The 18,525-nt window shown below is 37.7% G+C and overlaps 1 protein-coding gene across 2 annotated transcripts; it reads right to left on the bottom strand.

Moving 5' to 3' along the window:
• Positions 1-12,732: 12,732 nt before the first annotated feature.
• smyd4 (SET and MYND domain containing 4) lies at positions 12,733-17,223 on the bottom strand. Of its 2 annotated transcripts, none has more exons than XM_079448936.1 (10): positions 16,976-17,223; positions 16,602-16,746; positions 15,764-15,853; positions 14,745-15,687; positions 14,421-14,678; positions 14,168-14,340; positions 13,956-14,091; positions 13,534-13,650; positions 13,319-13,442; positions 12,733-13,246 (listed from the first exon to the last, which is right to left on the bottom strand). In XM_079448936.1, exons 1-10 carry the CDS (start codon positions 17,107-17,109, stop codon positions 13,126-13,128), a joined length of 2,241 nt encoding a protein of 746 aa, XP_079305062.1. In that variant the 5' UTR covers positions 17,110-17,223; the 3' UTR covers positions 12,733-13,125. The 2 variants fall into 2 exon arrangements, with proteins under 2 accessions (XP_079305062.1, XP_079305063.1); XM_079448937.1 differs by lacking the exon at positions 16,976-17,223 and adding an exon at positions 16,827-16,855.
• Positions 17,224-18,525: the final 1,302 nt, after the last annotated feature.

Genomic DNA, 18,525 nt, shown 5'->3' with positions numbered 1-18,525 from the left:
TGGTTATTCTGTATCTCCCTTCAAGACGCCTACACTACAAATGTGATCCAGTACCATCCCAGAGGTGTGCAAACCTCGCCCACTTCCTATGACTTCCCTCAGTCTCCGTGTGTGCGCGGATGAGAGCTTGAGAGAGATAGAGAATGTTGCACAGTGAACATTCTTAAAGGAATGAAGCTGGAATCTGTGCAGATTTACAAACCCACATACTGCAAGCTAAAAAAATATACGGTTCTAAAAAACGAATCAGATGCTGCTCAGACAAACCTTTAAAATATTGAAATGCCACTTTAAATAAATGAAAGCTAAATTAAATTAATTTCAGTTTACAACCGAAATCTAATCCATTTTAACATTTTTAAAAATAATATTCTAAATATTAGTATATGTGAATGCTAAAGGTTGTCAAATGTGACAAATCAATGGTGTCGGAAGTCGAACCAAATGCGGTAAACCCTAGGGACCCATTAGTCATGTTAGGAATAGATTGTAGCCTAGTGTATACTGCATAATGTGCAATAGAAACTGAATAATGTTTACTACGTTTTTACAGGGTTTGTATTTTGCAATGGTAAACATTCCAAACAATGCTATATGGGGGTGAATAATATACGGAGAGAGGTGTCCGTTAGATTTCCTGTTCATCTTAATGGCAGTTGCATAGCTGGTGAGAACTTGGACGCTTGGTATTGGGTTTACACTTATCTGAGCCAATAGCAGGTGACTGTTCCATCTGGGGTTGCAGGAAAATGATGTCCATTGCTGATGATGGCACTACATGCACAGCTTATCTTTCGGGTATGAAGTAAAAGGCAGCAGACAGGAAAAATAATCCAGTTCTTGGTTTTACGAGCACTCCAATAAAGCACTGGTAAAACATCTTCTTCTGACCTGGTGACAAAGATTGTTTAACTGATGGAAACCTCATCACAAACACATCATTAGCCTCTGATTTCAATCTGTAACAGTTTATTTAACTGGTGATTTCACATTAAATTTATTAGAGGGAAAAACATGGCTCACTACCAGAGAGTCGCCAACAATATCAAATGCTTAGCATCCGTTTTGCTGACCACTCCTTTTATCCATGAAAACAGCTTTCTAATCCATACCCATATATATCTTAACCCTGTTTACAGTTAACCAATGCATGCTCACTGCTTGCTAACCAGTAATAATCCATTAGTGTTTTTCTAGCACCCTTAACAATTACACTCAGGACTTTAATATCTATTGAATATTATTGAAATCAAAACCAAAATAGTTTGTGTTAAATTTAAAATCATTTTATATATATTAATGAAGAATAAAAAGTGATCTGTGTGAAATACGGGTATATTACAAGCAAGAGTACATAAAAATGACTATTGAGGTGAGCAGTTATTCCTTTGCACATATAGGCAACTAAAATCAATCACTTCAGCGAATGTTCAAGCAAATGTTAAATGGGCTTTGTAAATACAACAAATGTCCCGAGACCCTGTTTTTCGATTTGATGTATCTGGTCACACTGTGGCCCCTGCAATTCAATCAGTATTGTGAATGTCACCTGTCTGCAGGCTCTAATGTTACCGCATCCTCCTGCTATCTGCGTGTGGGAGAATGCTGTTTGCAGCTTTTTTCCACCCCATTGCAATATTTGGTTTCTCTCCAAAAACTGCCCCCTGTACGCTATTTTTGGAGAGCAATTTCAACTGTGAGTTGATGTTCCCGGGCAAATACAGATTTCTGCTAAGGCACGGTGAAATAACTTTACAGCCGCATTCTGGCAGACAAATGCAGACAGGTACGCTCTATAAACAGCAGGGCAGGTGGAGTAAAATTATTTGGTGACAAAGCTCAAGCTGACGACTCCCGCAGGGGGTGGGTTTCGACAGGCGCGGTGGTCACATGCTTCTGTTCCATCGGAGGTTACTGCAGTTCAAACGACAGCACTCTGCATTCAGTCATTCTTTTAACTCAAATGGAGTATGTTGCTTTTAAGCTTGGAGATAATTCAATTTTGTGGGATTTCATTACAGCAACCCATCCTCCGCCCTTCAGCCACACAAAATGGCCACGTCGACCATTCTTTAAAATTCTCTGCTTTCCATTTTTTAGACAGACTTCGATTTGGGCAAAACGAGTGTCACACTCGTCAATAATGCATGGATCAAAAGGGCTCAAGCCTTAAATGATAGCTGTTATCAAGTGATGCACATGTTTATTTTATTCAGTGGGTTCCTGACAAAGTGGCGTAATTGTGCTTGTCAACCTACGGTAAGACGGTTTGAGGTGCGCAATAGATATGAGCTATCGTGTTCCAAACGGGCAGCTCGGACGGGTCCATTACGTTATTCTTCAGGCTGTCCGTCTGGAGTATCACAGTTGGCAACATGTCTGTCACTCATACTGGAATAGGTCTTTAGACAGAGAGAAAGAGAGACAGAGATGCTGTTTAGTTTACATGGGAATTCCCACTTGTTCTCTTAGTTGGCTGAATATTGTCTGAAATCACTCACAGTCACACTAGTGGTCATCGTGGTTTCCAGCCATTAATGAGTATTAACTCAAGGCACCCTTTTTATGATCGAGTCTCTGTTTCACCACAAAATCAAATGAAAACATATTTGAATTATTAGAATGTTTAGTAAACGAAGAATGGCCATTGAGGTTGTTTTGCTTAGTGACATAGAAATTAAGCAGATTTTGTACCTGTAACACACAGAAGCAATTGTATTATTTTTTATTGTACATTTTTATATACTGGTAGTGTTCCCTGTACTAGTTTTTTACTCATTTACACAAGATATTATATTACATTGTTTGATTTTAATATTTAACATTATATATTTATTATAATATAGTTTACTTGTATATTATATAAATATGCTTTTATGGTTTGATATTACTATATACGTAATAATTTAATCTATTATGTACCTTTTTGTGATATATAATTAATTCTTGTGATATATAATTAATTCAGTTTATATAGATACAGTTATATAACAAAATACATTACAATTGGAATATAAAATATAATTAATCATTAATGGAAATTAAAAAAAGTAAGCAAGCTCATTGCAGTATATGAAAAATGCTCAGGAGAAATGATTTTATGCCAAAATTATATTGCAGTGTAAAAAAAACGAATTTGCCCTAAACAACTATTTTATTTCTTTATGTAAAATATAATTTTTTTTCTTTTGTCTAGGCTTAAATGTTTTGTCAGATTCACCTATTTTTGTAATATGCACTAGTTCTGTGTAGTTTAGATTTACATACACATTGTTTGCAAGATGCATTAGTTCCATTAGTTGCGCTTGTCACTTTAAACTGTGTATTGGTAGCATGCGACTGGCTTTTTGTCTGCTGGCTTAGTAACACCGCTCTCTGTATGGACGAGCCTAGCTCATTCTCCACTCAACTCTGACTGCAGTTCCATCTCACCAATACACCCTCACATTAAATCTCACCGCACATTTCCGCAAAATTTCCAACACCCACCACAGAGTGTCTTAATTGAGAGATAAGTGCACCAAACCAAACCAGCACATTATCACGAAACCACTCATGCATTGAATTTGCACAATCAAAACCAGACTGCTAGATTATTTATGTGTGTAAAGCTGAAGTAAACTGATGTGATAACATCTAAGCTTTGAAGAAAAAAATATGAATATTGAATAATGTGTATTTGTTGTTGGAATCTTGCCATATGGAAAATCTGCAGGTAGAAACAGTACAGACTCAAAACGAGAAATAAGAAAATACTCGTTTTTTAAATAATTAATTTATTAATTTTTGGCTTTACAATTACAATTGAAAGTTGTAATATACAATCTCCTTTATTTGGCGACCAATGCAACTAAACACACCTTTTCCTTTAACAGTTACACACACACAAACTGAAATGTGTTTTGTTTTCACCCATGGCCCAGACAAAAGGGGTGGTGGATGGACGGTGTATCCTGAGGGGACTGTTTATGGTTGGACGAGTCTTCTGCGTGCTCCGATAAGCATTAACAGAGGCTTTTATTTCTCATTAACTCAAGGTGCTCTCTTCCCGGCTGCTCGGAGGACGGGGAAATCACACGGGAACATCAGCGGGGACCCGTAAGACACAGAGCACCTGTGCTCATGCATAACGCCTGCTATCAGGATGTGTTTACACAGGGCAATAACCCAAGCACAGATAAGGAAACCCAGTAATTATAGTACTACAGCTATCACATTGACCACAAGCCTGATGTAAACAAAGGTGTCACCCACTCCGTGGTGGTGAGCATAATCTCTTCATTGTCAGCAGATTTTAAAATAAAAACTATGTACACTCATCAGTTTGTTGTCCCGCACATCAAACGATAGGACACATCAACAGACGTGGCACCTCTAAAGATGTTCAAGCCTGCAGGCTGTATGTCACTTTCTTTCACATTTTTAAAATGCGTTGCTTTGATAGAAGTGCTTAGTATGAGATGCTGGCATAAAAACATACAGATTCAGCTGCTTCGCTAAAGTTTTGGTGTAACTGTTATGTGGATGGGATGTGATGGGTGAATAACCTTTTTTTCATTGCTGTATATCTCCTCAGGCTGATGTAAGCAGAGCTCACTGAATCACGACAAACCTTACTACAGTAAGTCAAGCATAAAGCATGAAAAAAACCACAGAGATTCAGGATATAATGCAAAGTGTGTGTGCGTATATGAGTGTGTGGTTTTTAATAATTCCCTGATGATTCATACTTGGTTTTTAATACGGAATCACTTCCTGAAACATATGAGATTATTCGCATTTGTTTACTGCCTGAATGGATTATATTGCTCATTATACGCCATGAAGTAAATTTGCAATACATTTTATCCACTGGTCTAAATTTATATACAAACCAACGTTATTATAGTTGGCTAAAAACTGTTGACACCAAAAATTAAAATTGTCTTCATTCACCCTCGAGTTGTTCCAAATCTGTATACATTTCTTTGTTCTGATAAACACAGAAAAAGATATTTGGAAGAATGCATGAAACCAAATAGTTCTCTGCCACCATTGACTAATGTGAAAAACAACTATTACGATTTTTGTGTACATTTTAAAATGTTTTACTTTAAAGGATGTACACATAAAATAAGTAAATAATAAAGATTTTTTTTACAGTAGGCAAACTGATAATGTAGTCAAAAGTTCCCCAAAACTGTTTGCTTTGCTACATTATTCAACAGACCCAAAAACATTTATAAAGCAATTATTCCTTCCTTGGTAGTCAATTGTGGCCTTCCACAATATAATTCTTCCAAATATCTTTCTATGTGTTCATCAGATCAAAGAAGTTTATACAAATTTGGAATAACTCCCTTGAGTAAACGATGACAACGATTTTCATTTGTATAAATAAAATATTGGCCTAAATATTATTTGAAACTTAAACTGATTCAAATTAGTTTATTAAGTTTAAATTGAGTCACTAAAATTATTAACTGAACATAAATAAAACTAAACTTAAACGGAAATAAAATAAAAATAAATTCAGCTTATACAGCAACTTAATAAAATGTGAGAAAACCACATAACCACCGTTGTCAAATTTTAGGCCTAAAGCTTGTAATATTTATTTATTTGTTTCCAAATAAAACTTGAAACAAAACTATACTTATTTGAGGCAAACATATTTTCTAATGGTTGAATATTATTTTATGGGTTGTGTCACATTTGGGCAATGATTAACATTTAATTTAATTTTAAAATAAAATGAATTGCATGATTATTCATTGTTTAGCATAAAATTCAATAATGAATTCAAAAGTAGTGTATTGTGCACTTTTATTTTAAAAGTAATGCTATATGAACAAAAGTGCAATAACATTTTTAACACTTTAAACAAATAATGTGATTTTTTACAAAAGTATTTCCATTGTAGCTAAAAATTGTAACTTAAAATATTTATTGTAAATCTCAACTAAACCATTAATATGATTAAATAAAAAAAACAAAGCTCTCTGCCTCTACTAAGGCATTAACGTTTTGTACATTAGGAATGATGGGAAAATTTTGTAATTTTGTGCACCTAAACCCATGCATGTAATGTTTAATTAGTTTTGCTTTATTTTAAAAGCACATTTATAATAGAATCATTGTAACAGCTGTACATATATAAAAAATACAACATAGAAAATAACCTACTGTTTTTGATGCTGGCTATACATTTTTCTGTTAGGTGGCTTTAAAGACATAAAATAAATATAAACTTTGACTGATCTCTATTGCCTTGGCTGGTCTTGAGACATAGGACCATTTCTGTCCTCTAGGACTTTAATGGGAAATTGCTTCAATATCAAACATCACAAACTTAGATATGCTATTGTGACTCATATTACCTTCCATTATTTTAAGGGTATTAATAATGAAAAGGGATATTTGCCCGAATTTAAATCCTGGCCATGATAAGATCCTTATGATGTGACTACTGTAAAGGTTTGAAGGTTTATTTTTCAAAAAGCAGTCAAAAGTGCCTCTAATTAAAGAATCGCTTGTTACTTTTCCAAATTAAGATTTATAAATTTGACAGATTTTTGTCATGATATTGTTAAGCCTGGCAAGTTTCTAGCTTCCTCGTGAGGCTTAAAAACTGTCAACCAGTCCCTAGCAAATTCTCAGGAGGTTTACGGCTGCCATGGAAAGTTTGCACACTAAAAAGTAACAGCGATGAAAGTGACCTACAGTGGCGATGTGTCAGTGGAGATTAAAGCTCATGCGTTCACAACACGCTTCACATCAGGGGACTGCTCATGTCCCAAAAGGCAAGGATTTGTGGGTAAATGCCGTCGCTCCCATTGCTGCGAGACCTTCAAAGCCGTCTCTGAGCAGAGTGTCAGGAGTTGAAGGACTCTGCTTGTGGTACACTAATCTGGCGCGCACACACGCGAGGCCGTACCGTAAGCAAGAGGTTATATTCATCAGCCCACCAGGTAAGCTTAAATCGGCTGTCTTGGTGACAAACGGCTTCGCTCTGATAAAGCACTGGGGCAGGTACGCATTCTCCATCCATCAAAACAAAACAAGGTCATTTATATCACACGCTCAGCAGAAATCGCATGTGCTTATCATTTGATCTCAAGGTCATAGCATTTTCTAGATCAACCATCCCTTCTAATGGAGAATGTGTCATTAGAAACGTTATACATGTATCCCCTTTTTAAAGACTGATTTTATGAAGGAAAATCATTGTTCAGATCGATCAATCACAGGTTTCACATATCGTCCTGTCACGAAGACGGACTAAAAACCTTCTAATCTTTTTCCAGGCCATAAAAATTAATGCTTGTCTCTGCATGTTGGCTTTGAAACAAAGGCCCCTGAGACTGTCGGAGCCGGGTCTTGGGAGCATAAGCCAGGGGTATGCGAAACACTGCAAGAGGTCAGAGAGACACACACTTCTTAAACATTACTCCCGAACCACATGAATTAATAATGTAGATGGATACCATCTTTGCTCGGTCATTCTGCGAGCGTTACACCAGCCTATTGGCCGGAGAGTAACAGATACTTATAAAAAGGTGTCCTCTATCAGCGGGGCATTAATTAGTCATTCACAGTTGTAACGGAGTGGGCTGTGTCCAGACGGCAGTAGCGGCTGCACAAGGGAAGTGTGTCTAGGTATCATTCCCTTGCTTGTTTCAACACGTACATCTAGCAAAGTCCAAATGAGAATGCACTTGAACGAGTTTAAAACCATTCCAATGAGATTTACCCGTGAACTGTGAAGCTTATCTGACAAACAAGAATGTAGTATCGGGGCATTTTTACATAGCTGAGTTTAAGGGATAGTTCACTTAAGAGGAACGCAAATGAAGTCATTTTGAGAAAGGTCTCAAAGTGGTTTTGTCTCCATACAATGGAGGTCAATAAGGGCCAGTGTTGTTTCGTTACCACGTTCTTTAAAATATCTTCTTTCGTGTTCTGCTGAAGAAAGTTACGCAGGCTGGAAATGACATGAGGTTGAGTAGCCTAAATGATGAGAGAATTTGTCTTTTTTGGGTGAACTGTATCTTTAATGACTACAAACTCGCATTCAAATATGAATCCATTCTTTTTAGCATCACCCATCTTCCGACGATCCAATTAGTTCTCGATGTGGGAAATCAAGTCCCGCCCTACACTTTCTCTCATTTCAGAAAACGTTTCACTCGGATATGTTACGATATGGAAAAAAATAGGATTGTTACTTCCGTTTCATGCCGACTTTAAAACGAATGTCTCCTGTGTGAAGATGCAATGCCACAAAAAAGCTGTTTTGTTTCTTGTCATGATCGGCCTAAGTTAGCTTTATATATAAAATTATTGTTTTATTTTCATTTTTCTAGATTTCTTTATTTAAAATGATATATTTAAATATTCTAAAATACCAATTCAGATGCATCTTCAGTGCCATCTTTTCTGTGTAAATATGGCTGTAGTTACAAAAACTGGAGTGAACCTTTCCAAACGTTATGTTATATAAATGTATATTTATATGTAAATAACATATAGGTAAAGGTAAATGTGCTTTTTGTAATATTTGAAATTGTGTGTGTGTGGCTATTAAGGTGCAGAAAATCAAAAAGAAACTATATAAAGAGGGGGAAGGACTCAGCAATGGCCAACTTCGGTAGCATCAAAACACGTGTGGCACCTATCAGGCCATGCCTTTGATTCATTATATAACTTTTTCATAATACTATAATTGCAGTTTTTCAAATAGTGTATTGGGCATTATTTGTGTTCCCTGTGCTGGAAGTTTATGGACCTTATTATGATCCTCTGGCTCTTATTTCTTATCTCTATAGCCGTGACTTGGTGTGAGGCCTGGAACACAAATTCAATTACTGACGGTGTGGCCGTGTAGAACTCAAGCATTTCAAGAAATAATGTCGTTCATCACCAAGAGCCTCAGGCCCTGCTTTTTTCATGGTCAGATATCGGTTTGACAGAAGTAAGATAAGTTAAGTTATTATTCCCAATTTTACACCAATAGTGCTCAGGAACTATTAGAAAGCGACTTTGCAATTAAAATAGGATTATGCAATGATCATTTTGATCTCTTGAGGACAATATCTGAAAGTCTAAAGGAATTAGACTAAATTGCTTATTGTAAGACAACCGTCTCCAAAGGCAAGACCAGCGGAGAACATTATGTTGCCTGAATTGCTATTACAGGAGATGTTTTTATTGGTCGCACATTGCAGAGTATTTGCTTTGTTCGTCCTAGATTTCCAATTTTAGAAAACTGCAGCTGAAATTACATCACCTTTCAAATATACTTGACTCAGTTTCCCCTATCTAATTCAGTCTTTTCTGCTGACCTGGTGGCTTGCCCAGGGAGATGGTTAAAATAGCTCACCGTGGTTTATAGAGACTCCGAGGACAGCAATTAATGTGAACAAATATCGCTTGATTGCTCCCTGAACTTGAAGTTTGTTGCTTTGGATAAAGCGTCTGCTAAATGACTAAATGACAGACTGACTGACGGACAGACGACGACGACATAGACAGACAGATCTATTAGAAGTTAACACCCGCCGCCTACTTCACTAAAAAATGACTTGATTAAAGTTTAATGCCTCTTGGACCCTTCAGTTGAGTTTGGCTCATACATTAAAATAATGACTCTAATGAGGAGAGTAATGAAGACTTTATTATGCACATGGAGATGAGATTAAATCTGCTTTATCAGCTATTATGTGTCACCTAGCCTGAATAAAAAAGATGACAAATAAGGTCAAAGAAAGCTATAATGAACAATGTGTTAATATTTAGTACCTTTGCGTGGCTTGACACCCTATTACATCTTTTCCTATCTTTGAAAAATTATTTTTGTGCTTTTTTTCTGTTGGGCGAGCACACTGCTATACATCATCTCATTGCTTTAGACATCCTGTCCCTGTTTTAAATGACAGAAGAGCTGAAGGATACAGAAACTTTAGATGATGCATTGTGGTCGTGGTTATTGATTGTATTCGAAATAGTCCGTCATTTAATATACGTTAGATCCGTTGCACAAAATAAACATATGCTTAAAAAGATTAAAATAATAAAAATTATTTCATGATTTTCTCATCCTGGTGCCATTACAAACCTGTATGACTTTCTTTCTTCTGCAGAACACAAAAGAAGATATTTTGAAGTATGTTGGTAACCAAACAGGTTGTGACTCCATTGACTTCCACTGCACGGAAATAAAACCACAGAGACATTTCTCAGAAAATCATCTTTTGTGTTCCACAGAAGAAAGAAGAGTACTATACAGGCTTTGAAATTGACACGAGGACAATTAATTCAAGACAGAATTTGACTTTTTGTGTGAACTCACTTCGCAGAGGACAATTTTCTGCAAGAGTTTTGTTGTACACCGCATGGTCATAAGTATTTGGACACTTGAAAACTACACCCATGTGAACATTACATTTTTTTATTTTCAAAACCGCAGCCATAAATTAGAAGTTTGTCCTCCCTTTGGAGCTATAACATCTTCTATTTTCTGGGACAACTTTCTATATGTTGACACATAGGGGATCTGCTCTCGTTTAGACATACGCTAAAGTAAATCCTCAGTATCAAAAAAAATTGAAATTGTCAACTTTAAGGGTGCATGTGTACTTCTTGCTATTAATATACTGAATATGATGGTGACATTTAACCCTGCATATGGAAGCCTATATCCGATGTCAGTAATTCGGATACAGCACAGTTTGATCCTTTTTCTTCAATTCATTTTTCATTCCAGCCTTTTAAAAAATATGTTGGCATGGCGATACATCTTTGACTGCCCCCTCGCGCACTCTCTCCCTGCGATGACCATGTAAATCGCAGTGTTTGATTGACAGCTGAACATTGAGCTTGGTGGGAGAGCTCTGTCATTTCCCCAGCAGATCTGCTGGCATTTTGAGACACTGACATCAGCAAAACACACACGCTTGCACACATACAGGCCTATCTGACAACATAACTCAGTCAGAACGAACGCTTTGCCTCAGCCAATGAGAACGGCTCTTTCTCGAGTCAGTATTTCATAAAACCTGCATGCAGACAGTTCACATAATCAGGCTCTGTTACCTGATGGAATTACTTGGTAGAAATCAGCGGTGGAAAATCGACCAGATGATTCTGCCGGCTGTGATGTGCTCACGTGAACGTGCACAGACAGTGATCTATGGTGATAGATGGTTTTCTCCGCAGTAAGTTGAAATGAGCTGCACATATGAATTCATATTTGATCGATTGACAATTCAGAGAAATTTCCAAAGCGTTTGATAAATCTCTCAATGTGTCCTCAATCTTAAATCAACCAAACATGCCCTATGTAGACAATTTTAGTGGCAACAACATAAACAAACGTTATGTGGCCCAAACTTAACTTCCGGTAGACCTCCACAAAGAATAAATAACTGTTGAATAGCTTTAATTTAATACATTTATAAATTAATATTTATATAAATTAAATATAAAATAAATTGCTGCGTTATAAGCAAACACAGGCCAGAAGTTACTTTCGGCCCAGGTGTGTGCGTCCAACGAAACCATCTATACCAGCGGTTCTCAACCTTTTCATGGTCGCGCCCCCCTGTAAACCCATTTAAAGGACTGGCGCCTCCCCATACTGTACATAGAGGATAGATAGGATAACATGTAAAATAAGTTATATACTGTGAATATATATATATATATATATATATATATATATATATATATATATATAAAGAAGCAAACAACACCTGTATATGACAGATTGATCTCAAGAGATCAGATTATAAATGCAACAACCCTGCTGATAAAGACAAAAGACATGAATGGTTTCCATTAAAATACCACTGTGAACCATTCCCTTTTTGCATTAAAACCATTACATAATGTTTTGAGCATTATTCCAAAAGGATTAATCTGCCAGACCCCGAGAACGGTGGGCGTTTCATTGATTTTATCACGAGCGAGAGTTTATTTGCAGTTAATAAAACTTACATTTCTGACTATGTGCAATCCCCTGGGATCGAACCCATGACCTTGGCATTGCTAGCACCATGCTCTAACCACTAGGCCACAGGAAAATGACCAACTATCCTTAATTATCACCCCATTTTGAGTCTGAGTGCCCCCCAATAGCAACATGAGGTCAAACATACAGCACATGCTCTCCTGAGATACATAATCGCATTATCCCATGACCGTTTAACAGATTTAGAGTCAAGAACATTGACCAGAGGCTCAAACCAACCACTGGAATAACACGTTTTATAAATCCAAAAAAGCTCACACAGATCAGTGGATGTCAAATCCGGGGAGAGTGAGTGTATTGCTAAATCTGCTTGGAATTTCCCCTTCATCACTTGTCATTGTTTTTCAAGCAGCGCACAGAGAAGAGGATGCAATTTCTTGTGGGCACAGAGCCGGTCCCCTGGGCTGCACCGTAAGTGTGCAAGAGCCCATTAGCAACATAAAATGTCATAGGCGTCACTGCCCTTTACTGGGTTATCGAGCCAATGTAGAGAGACAAGCGGATGTGGGCATAGAATTTTGTAGCGTTGGGTTCTAGTAATGTGTGGTTGTTTTTGAAACGTAGCATAGTAAGAGCTGGATTCAGATACATTTTAATTTATTATATGATGCAAGGTTCTAATATGAATTAACGGTATTTTAAAAACATATAAGCAATTCAGCTTCATTTTACTGTATGAACAGGCCTTAGAGTGGTCAATAAAAACAATACAAAATGTTGTTGTCATGTACTGTACTTCAGAGTGCCGTTTTAATCATTGTTGTTGAAGACTGCCACCTAGTGGTCAGAAATGTAATAAAATCCCTTTATAGTGATTGCAAAAATCACACAGCATGGTGTATTTGAACAAAGCCCTAATCCAAAGCATTTCTTCTGCCTTTCACTATTTACTAAAGAAACCAAATTATATGGTTTATATACGAAAGACACACGCACATCAAGAAACGTACTGGAAATCTAGTTCCCAATAACATCAGGATTAGAAACCAACATCAAATTAGGTTAAATCATTACCTTTATTATTATGTATCATGTATTTCTGAGACAAAAGATCTGAATGTATTTAAACATTGTGTCAACTGATAACCTTTTGCTTTTGACGTTTTGCACAGCAGTCACTTTAGACAGTGCTCCATTTCCTGTAGTTCCTGTAGCTCTTCACAATGAGGGCCACAGTGGAGAGAGAGAAGCCTTCGAGCCTCGGGGATGACAGAGAGAGTGGCTCTGCGGTCTCCGCTGTGATCAAAAGTAAGGTATAATACATGTAATGATAAGACTATGAAAGTACTTCTTAAGTTGAGTCTTTACCCATTAAAATGCAATTGTGCCAGTTTAAAAAACTGCCGTCCCAGTTCAACGCTGTCCTCTCCATATTGGGCTGTTATGGCAACAATACTGCGTTTGAGATGAGATGCAGCCCGACTCCAGTCACCTGTCAGCCAAAATTGTATAAGGGTGTTATTTCTGTATCCTTCAGAATATTGAAATATATTAAAGAATAAATTAATTATTGTCATTTTTACTGTTGGTGGCATATGCACGAGCTGTTGCATCCGCTAGTTCTCCTTGTACAGGATGAGTATCTGTCAGAATGCTGCCTGCCTGAGACGAGGCAGATTTAAGGATCCTTAAAACATCATCTGCAAGAGGAACGAAAAAATAGCGATTTTATACAAGCATGTACAGTGCATCTGGAAAATATTCACAGCGCTTCACTTTTTCCACATTCTGTCATGTTATAGCCTTATTCCAAACAAACTTCTTTCACGCTGTCATTATGGGGTATTGTTCGTAGAACTGAGGAAAATAATGAATTGAATCCATTTTGGAATAAGGCTGTAACATGACAAAATGCAAAACTTTCCGGATGCACTGTATGTTATCGGACATCTAATTTACACTGGACCACAAATAAACAATTTGTGCAGTTTCCCCAAAATGACACCTGATCTGTCTCTCTCCATAAGACGAAAAGCTTGGTCCAGTAAGTTCTGCAAACCCTGAAGTTTCTTCTGCACTTCAGCACTGGTGATCTGATGACCGCAGGATGGCCGAGAGCACACGTACCTTTCCATGTAGGCCTGAAATTACACAAGATCAATATAGTCAGATGATCATTGTGATAATTGTGTGTGTGCCTGTTTTGCAGATGTTGACCTGAAGAGGTTGTTCACATTTCCCACACTTCAGACCCAGCGATGTGTTCACATCTTCGCTTGTTTTATCTTCTGTCTGCTCTCTCTGACAAGCCACACAGTCACAGGTGAAAAAGTACTGCTCCAACAGAAGGCGCTGACGTTCCTTCACAGTCATTCTGCTAGAGTGAGGGCCTGTGAGGAAGGGTCTCAGTCAATACTTCATGAGGTACAGCTAAATTGACCAATTCCCATTTCTCAAGCTTGTATGATACCGTAACAGTGCAGAATCTCCTGTCCTGCCTTGAGGTCTTTGGAAGTGCGTAAAGTGACTGTCACACCGCTGTGAAGGGTCTCAGAATGGTCACCTTGACTTGAACCAGAGAACTGCGTGAGCTGGTTGGTTTTAAAACCTGTGGTGAAGAAGATGCTGGTGTTTGGACTGCATGAGTGGTTAAGCAGGCTGAGGACGGGAAAGATTGCCGTGGCGATGCGGATTTCGTTGCTGGATTGAACAGACATGCCAGTCTCTTCTGTAAAAGATCAAATATTGTTTAACAAAAACAAACAAATAGAAAAACAATTCAACTTCATTTTACCTGTAACTCTAATAGCAGTGACTGCTTGTGCATTACACCTGAGCTGTACCAGGTGCCTCAAAACTGTGGCTCCCAGCATGCTCATCTCAGGCTTCCAGGCTCCTTCGTCATCCTCGCAAGATGCCCACATGTCCGATGGAGGTCCACCATGCAGCTTCTTATAAAGTGTTGCTGTGGTGACTGCAAGCAAGAAGCGTAAGCTAGGTGAGTGTTCTCCCACATGTGGTAAAAGACTGTAGACCCCTAGATATGAGTTGCCATGGTAACAGTCTGTATGCTCTGAACTTTTGGTGCAGTGGCCTTCATAGTTCAATTGGACCGGTGAATCATTTTTAAGCAGACCAGGTTGGTTTTCCATCACACAAGAACTTTCCATTGCCCTTCGAACCTCATTTTGCCCAGCTTTCAACGCAACCCTTAGTGCAAGATGCGGCAGAACACCGAAAACTAGCAGGTCTGCTCCAACAGCGCACTCCCATTGGTGCCATTGGTTCCACGCCCCTTTTTGACACCTCTCGTCACAGTACCGTGCGTAACTACAGTTAGGACAGGGCACCGAACTCAGGGTTCGGTTTAGGCAGTGATGACAATGTCTGTCTTCAGTGTCAAACACGGTCTTTTCAGTCTCTGTGGTGAGTTTGATACCTGGGATTAGAACACAGCCGTAAGCCTCATCCACCAGCACCACCTCACCGGCTAGTTTATTTTCCGTGGCCAATAGGTGACGACCTTTCCCAGGACTGAAATAAACAGACACGCCATGTGATGTGCAGGTAATAGAGTCACTTCTCTTCCGGCTTGGTGGGTTATTTGGGGCTGAGGTGTTGGATTTTTCAAAATTGCTGAGCTGATTCAGGCAGGTGGTCTTTCTAGTCATCAGTTTATCCTGCAGGTGGCTCGGGTAGCCGGCCTCCAAAGCTTGACGAATGTCCTCAAGACATTCCTTTAAAAAACAGACACTCGCTTAATTTAAACACATTTTAATTAATAAAAAAAATTGATATGTCATAGGTACTTACTTTATAAAGGCTGAGATAAAAGAGGGCTGCAGATCGGTTTGCGTAGCACAAGGACAGCTGTTCTGTATTCTTATCAGCATGGCAAATACCCTGAGACATCAGAAATTACAAACATCATGTTTATAGTACAGTAATGCCATATTGTTTCATAGACAAGGCTTAGTCTGACCCTACGGAATTAGCCTAAACCAGGACTTTGCCTTAGTTAATTTAGGCTATTAAAGTCGCTTTTATTAAAATGCGTAGAAAAAAGCATTACTGATGTGCCATTTTTTGTTTCAAGATCAGAACAATGGCACTGACATTTTTAGATATGTCAAGGCACTGAGGGCAGGTTGTTTTCAGTTAAGAAAGCTCAAAATTCATTTTAGTCTGGGACTAGTTTTAAGCGTCTGTGAAACCAGGCTTTAATATATTAATATCACTACGTTCGCACTCGGAAATTTATTTCATATATCAGCAAAGTAATATCTTTGGAACAGAGGTATTTTTACATGGAAATTACACACTTAACCTTTAAAGGGATATGTCACCCAAAAATGTATATTCTGTTACACAATTTACTCACCTTCGAGTTGTTGCAAATCCGTATACATTTCTTTGTTCTGATGAACACAGAGAAAGATATTTGAAAGAATGCTAGCCAGACAGATTTTGCCCCCCATTGACTCCCATAGTAGGAAAAGTTACTTTAATGTTTTTTATTCAAAAAGTAATTTTCCTACTATGGAAGACAATGGGGGGCAAGAATCTGTTTGGTTACAAGTATTCTTCCACATATCTTTACCTGTGTTATATTGGATTATATCGATATTTGGAGTTAAGCGAGCTCTCTTACCTTAGAATAAAACAGTGCAGCTGTCGTGTAATCCTTCACCTTGAAGCTGAGGTTACCTTGCTCCCTAAACTCAGATGCGCGCTCTGGAGACTTTTTAACGGAGTACTTGTCAGAGATTATAGACAAAGTGTTGAGGTCGTCTGGGCTACAAAAATAGACAAGTGGTAATTTACGTGAAACATTTATTTATTGTCCTATATATAACAAATCAATGTACGTTCTTACCTAATACATACGGTTTTTAATTAATGGTTCTCGATAATAAATAAATAAATTAGTAAATGTTTAGTTAATGTTTCAACACCGGTGATGGTGAATATTACTGTCATGTCTAATAAATAAATGAACAGCCACGCCATGAAATATATACTGACTTTGTAAGCGACAGCGCGTTGTTGAATATGTCATTTATATCTGTTAGGAAAGAGAATCGCTCCCTTCCTTCAGGACCCAGTCCCGTCCACTTCTGTTCAACATGCCGAACCCACTGTGGACACGGCAGATTCATTTACAATCCGCCAAAATACCCATCGACAGAAAATGTACAGGTAGGAAACTTCAAATGCTTTGGTTTGCGCAGCTAAACCGACTTCCGGTTGAAACTTTGATCAAATTCCAAAATACAGGTCTGGGACTTGGAGCAGATTTGAAATCATTTAATTTTCAGTAGATTGTTGTTTTATTCATTTAAAATATAAATGCTTATGTAAATTGAAATTGCATGACAAAGCGACACGTGTTTTTAGTTCTTATGGCGATATGGCGAAACGGTGTGTTACGTTATATGGTCAGAAAAACTCAGTGAGATTAAAAGACTTGTGAGAAAGTTTGACTAGTTTTTTAAATCTTTTAATCTAAACGAGTATCGTTAAGTCGTCTCGATTTGGTTGGTCTAGTGTATTTATAAATGCGGTAAAATTAAAACTTTAGGAGTGATCATGGAGGCGCAGTGACGTTCGTTTCTCCAATAGGTGGCGACATTGTTCCACATTACAATTTTCAATTTTGACATAAGTGGGTTATTTCTTGGTTGTCGCAGCAGATTTTGTTCTTGTATGTCTGCTGTTGGTCAAGATCTCAAGGGACTTAATTAGTGAGTAATACTACTTTTTCTCCATTGGGACATAGGGGCCGCCCAGAAAGCCAGTTCTGTCACAAAAGTGCCCATATTCACCTTTAGAGATAAAGACCATGTGTGGAAGACTCTCTTATGTTATGCTCTGATGCAGATTCTACATTCATAATTAGATTTTGTCCAGGACATTAGTGTGATTACAGGATTTAATCAATGTCCCTTGAATTACTATAAAAATCTAGCATTCTTTGAATTTCCTTTATGAGGATTTATAGGATTCACCAGACTAATTTGTCTTTCTTGTTTGGTTGGCTGTGAGAAATTATTCTCCGAGTAATTTATTCTTAACTAAATTAAACAGCTTCGGTAAATCGAAAGCTGCAGTACAATATTTGTGGAATCGTACTTATTTCCAGAGAAATATTTACCCACACGACAAAACTCTAAAGCGTTACATTTACAATCCTGCGCCTGAGGTCTCCTTTAATGCCATATATGATATCAAGGAGAGAAAAACCATTTAGTTCATAATAAACAAATATATCTAATACTATAACTAGACCGATGCTTGCGGAAGACCATAAGTGCAGCCTTACAGCCTTGAATATATCATGCCATATAACCTATATACTTTTATAGCACATAAATACTATTTATAGTACACTTCACGCAGCACAGACTGAGCTTAATAGTATCTTCTGCACCATTATCAGGGGACAGCCTTACGGTTATCGTCATTTTAAATGAAATGGATTGAATTTTGTTATAACTTGATTTCACTTCATGTCTGCATATGAATATTAATGTCGTATTCTGTCTGTAGCCGCCTCATCTGTGAGGTTCCTGAGG

The sequence above is a fragment of the Barbatula barbatula genome (genome assembly GCF_947034865.1).
Source record: "Barbatula barbatula genome assembly, chromosome: 24".
NCBI classification, from domain to species: Eukaryota; Metazoa; Chordata; class Actinopteri; order Cypriniformes; family Nemacheilidae; genus Barbatula; species Barbatula barbatula.
The sequence above is the reverse complement of the archived record's forward strand: the minus strand, read 5'-3'. Positions and strand labels throughout refer to the sequence as shown.

Excerpts from the sequence above, each read along its gene's own strand:
- smyd4 (XM_079448936.1), bottom strand. The coding sequence starts at position 17,109 with ATGAATCTGCCGTGTCCACAGTGGGTTCGGCATGTTGAACAGAAGTGG. Across the intron at positions 15,688-15,763 it reads TTTATCTCAGCCTTTATAAA|GAATGTCTTGAGGACATTCG; the intron begins GTAAGTACCTAT and ends TGTTTTTTAAAG. Across the intron at positions 13,443-13,533 it reads TCGTGCATATGCCACCAACA|GTGACTGGAGTCGGGCTGCA; the intron begins GTAAAAATGACA and ends TTTGGCTGACAG.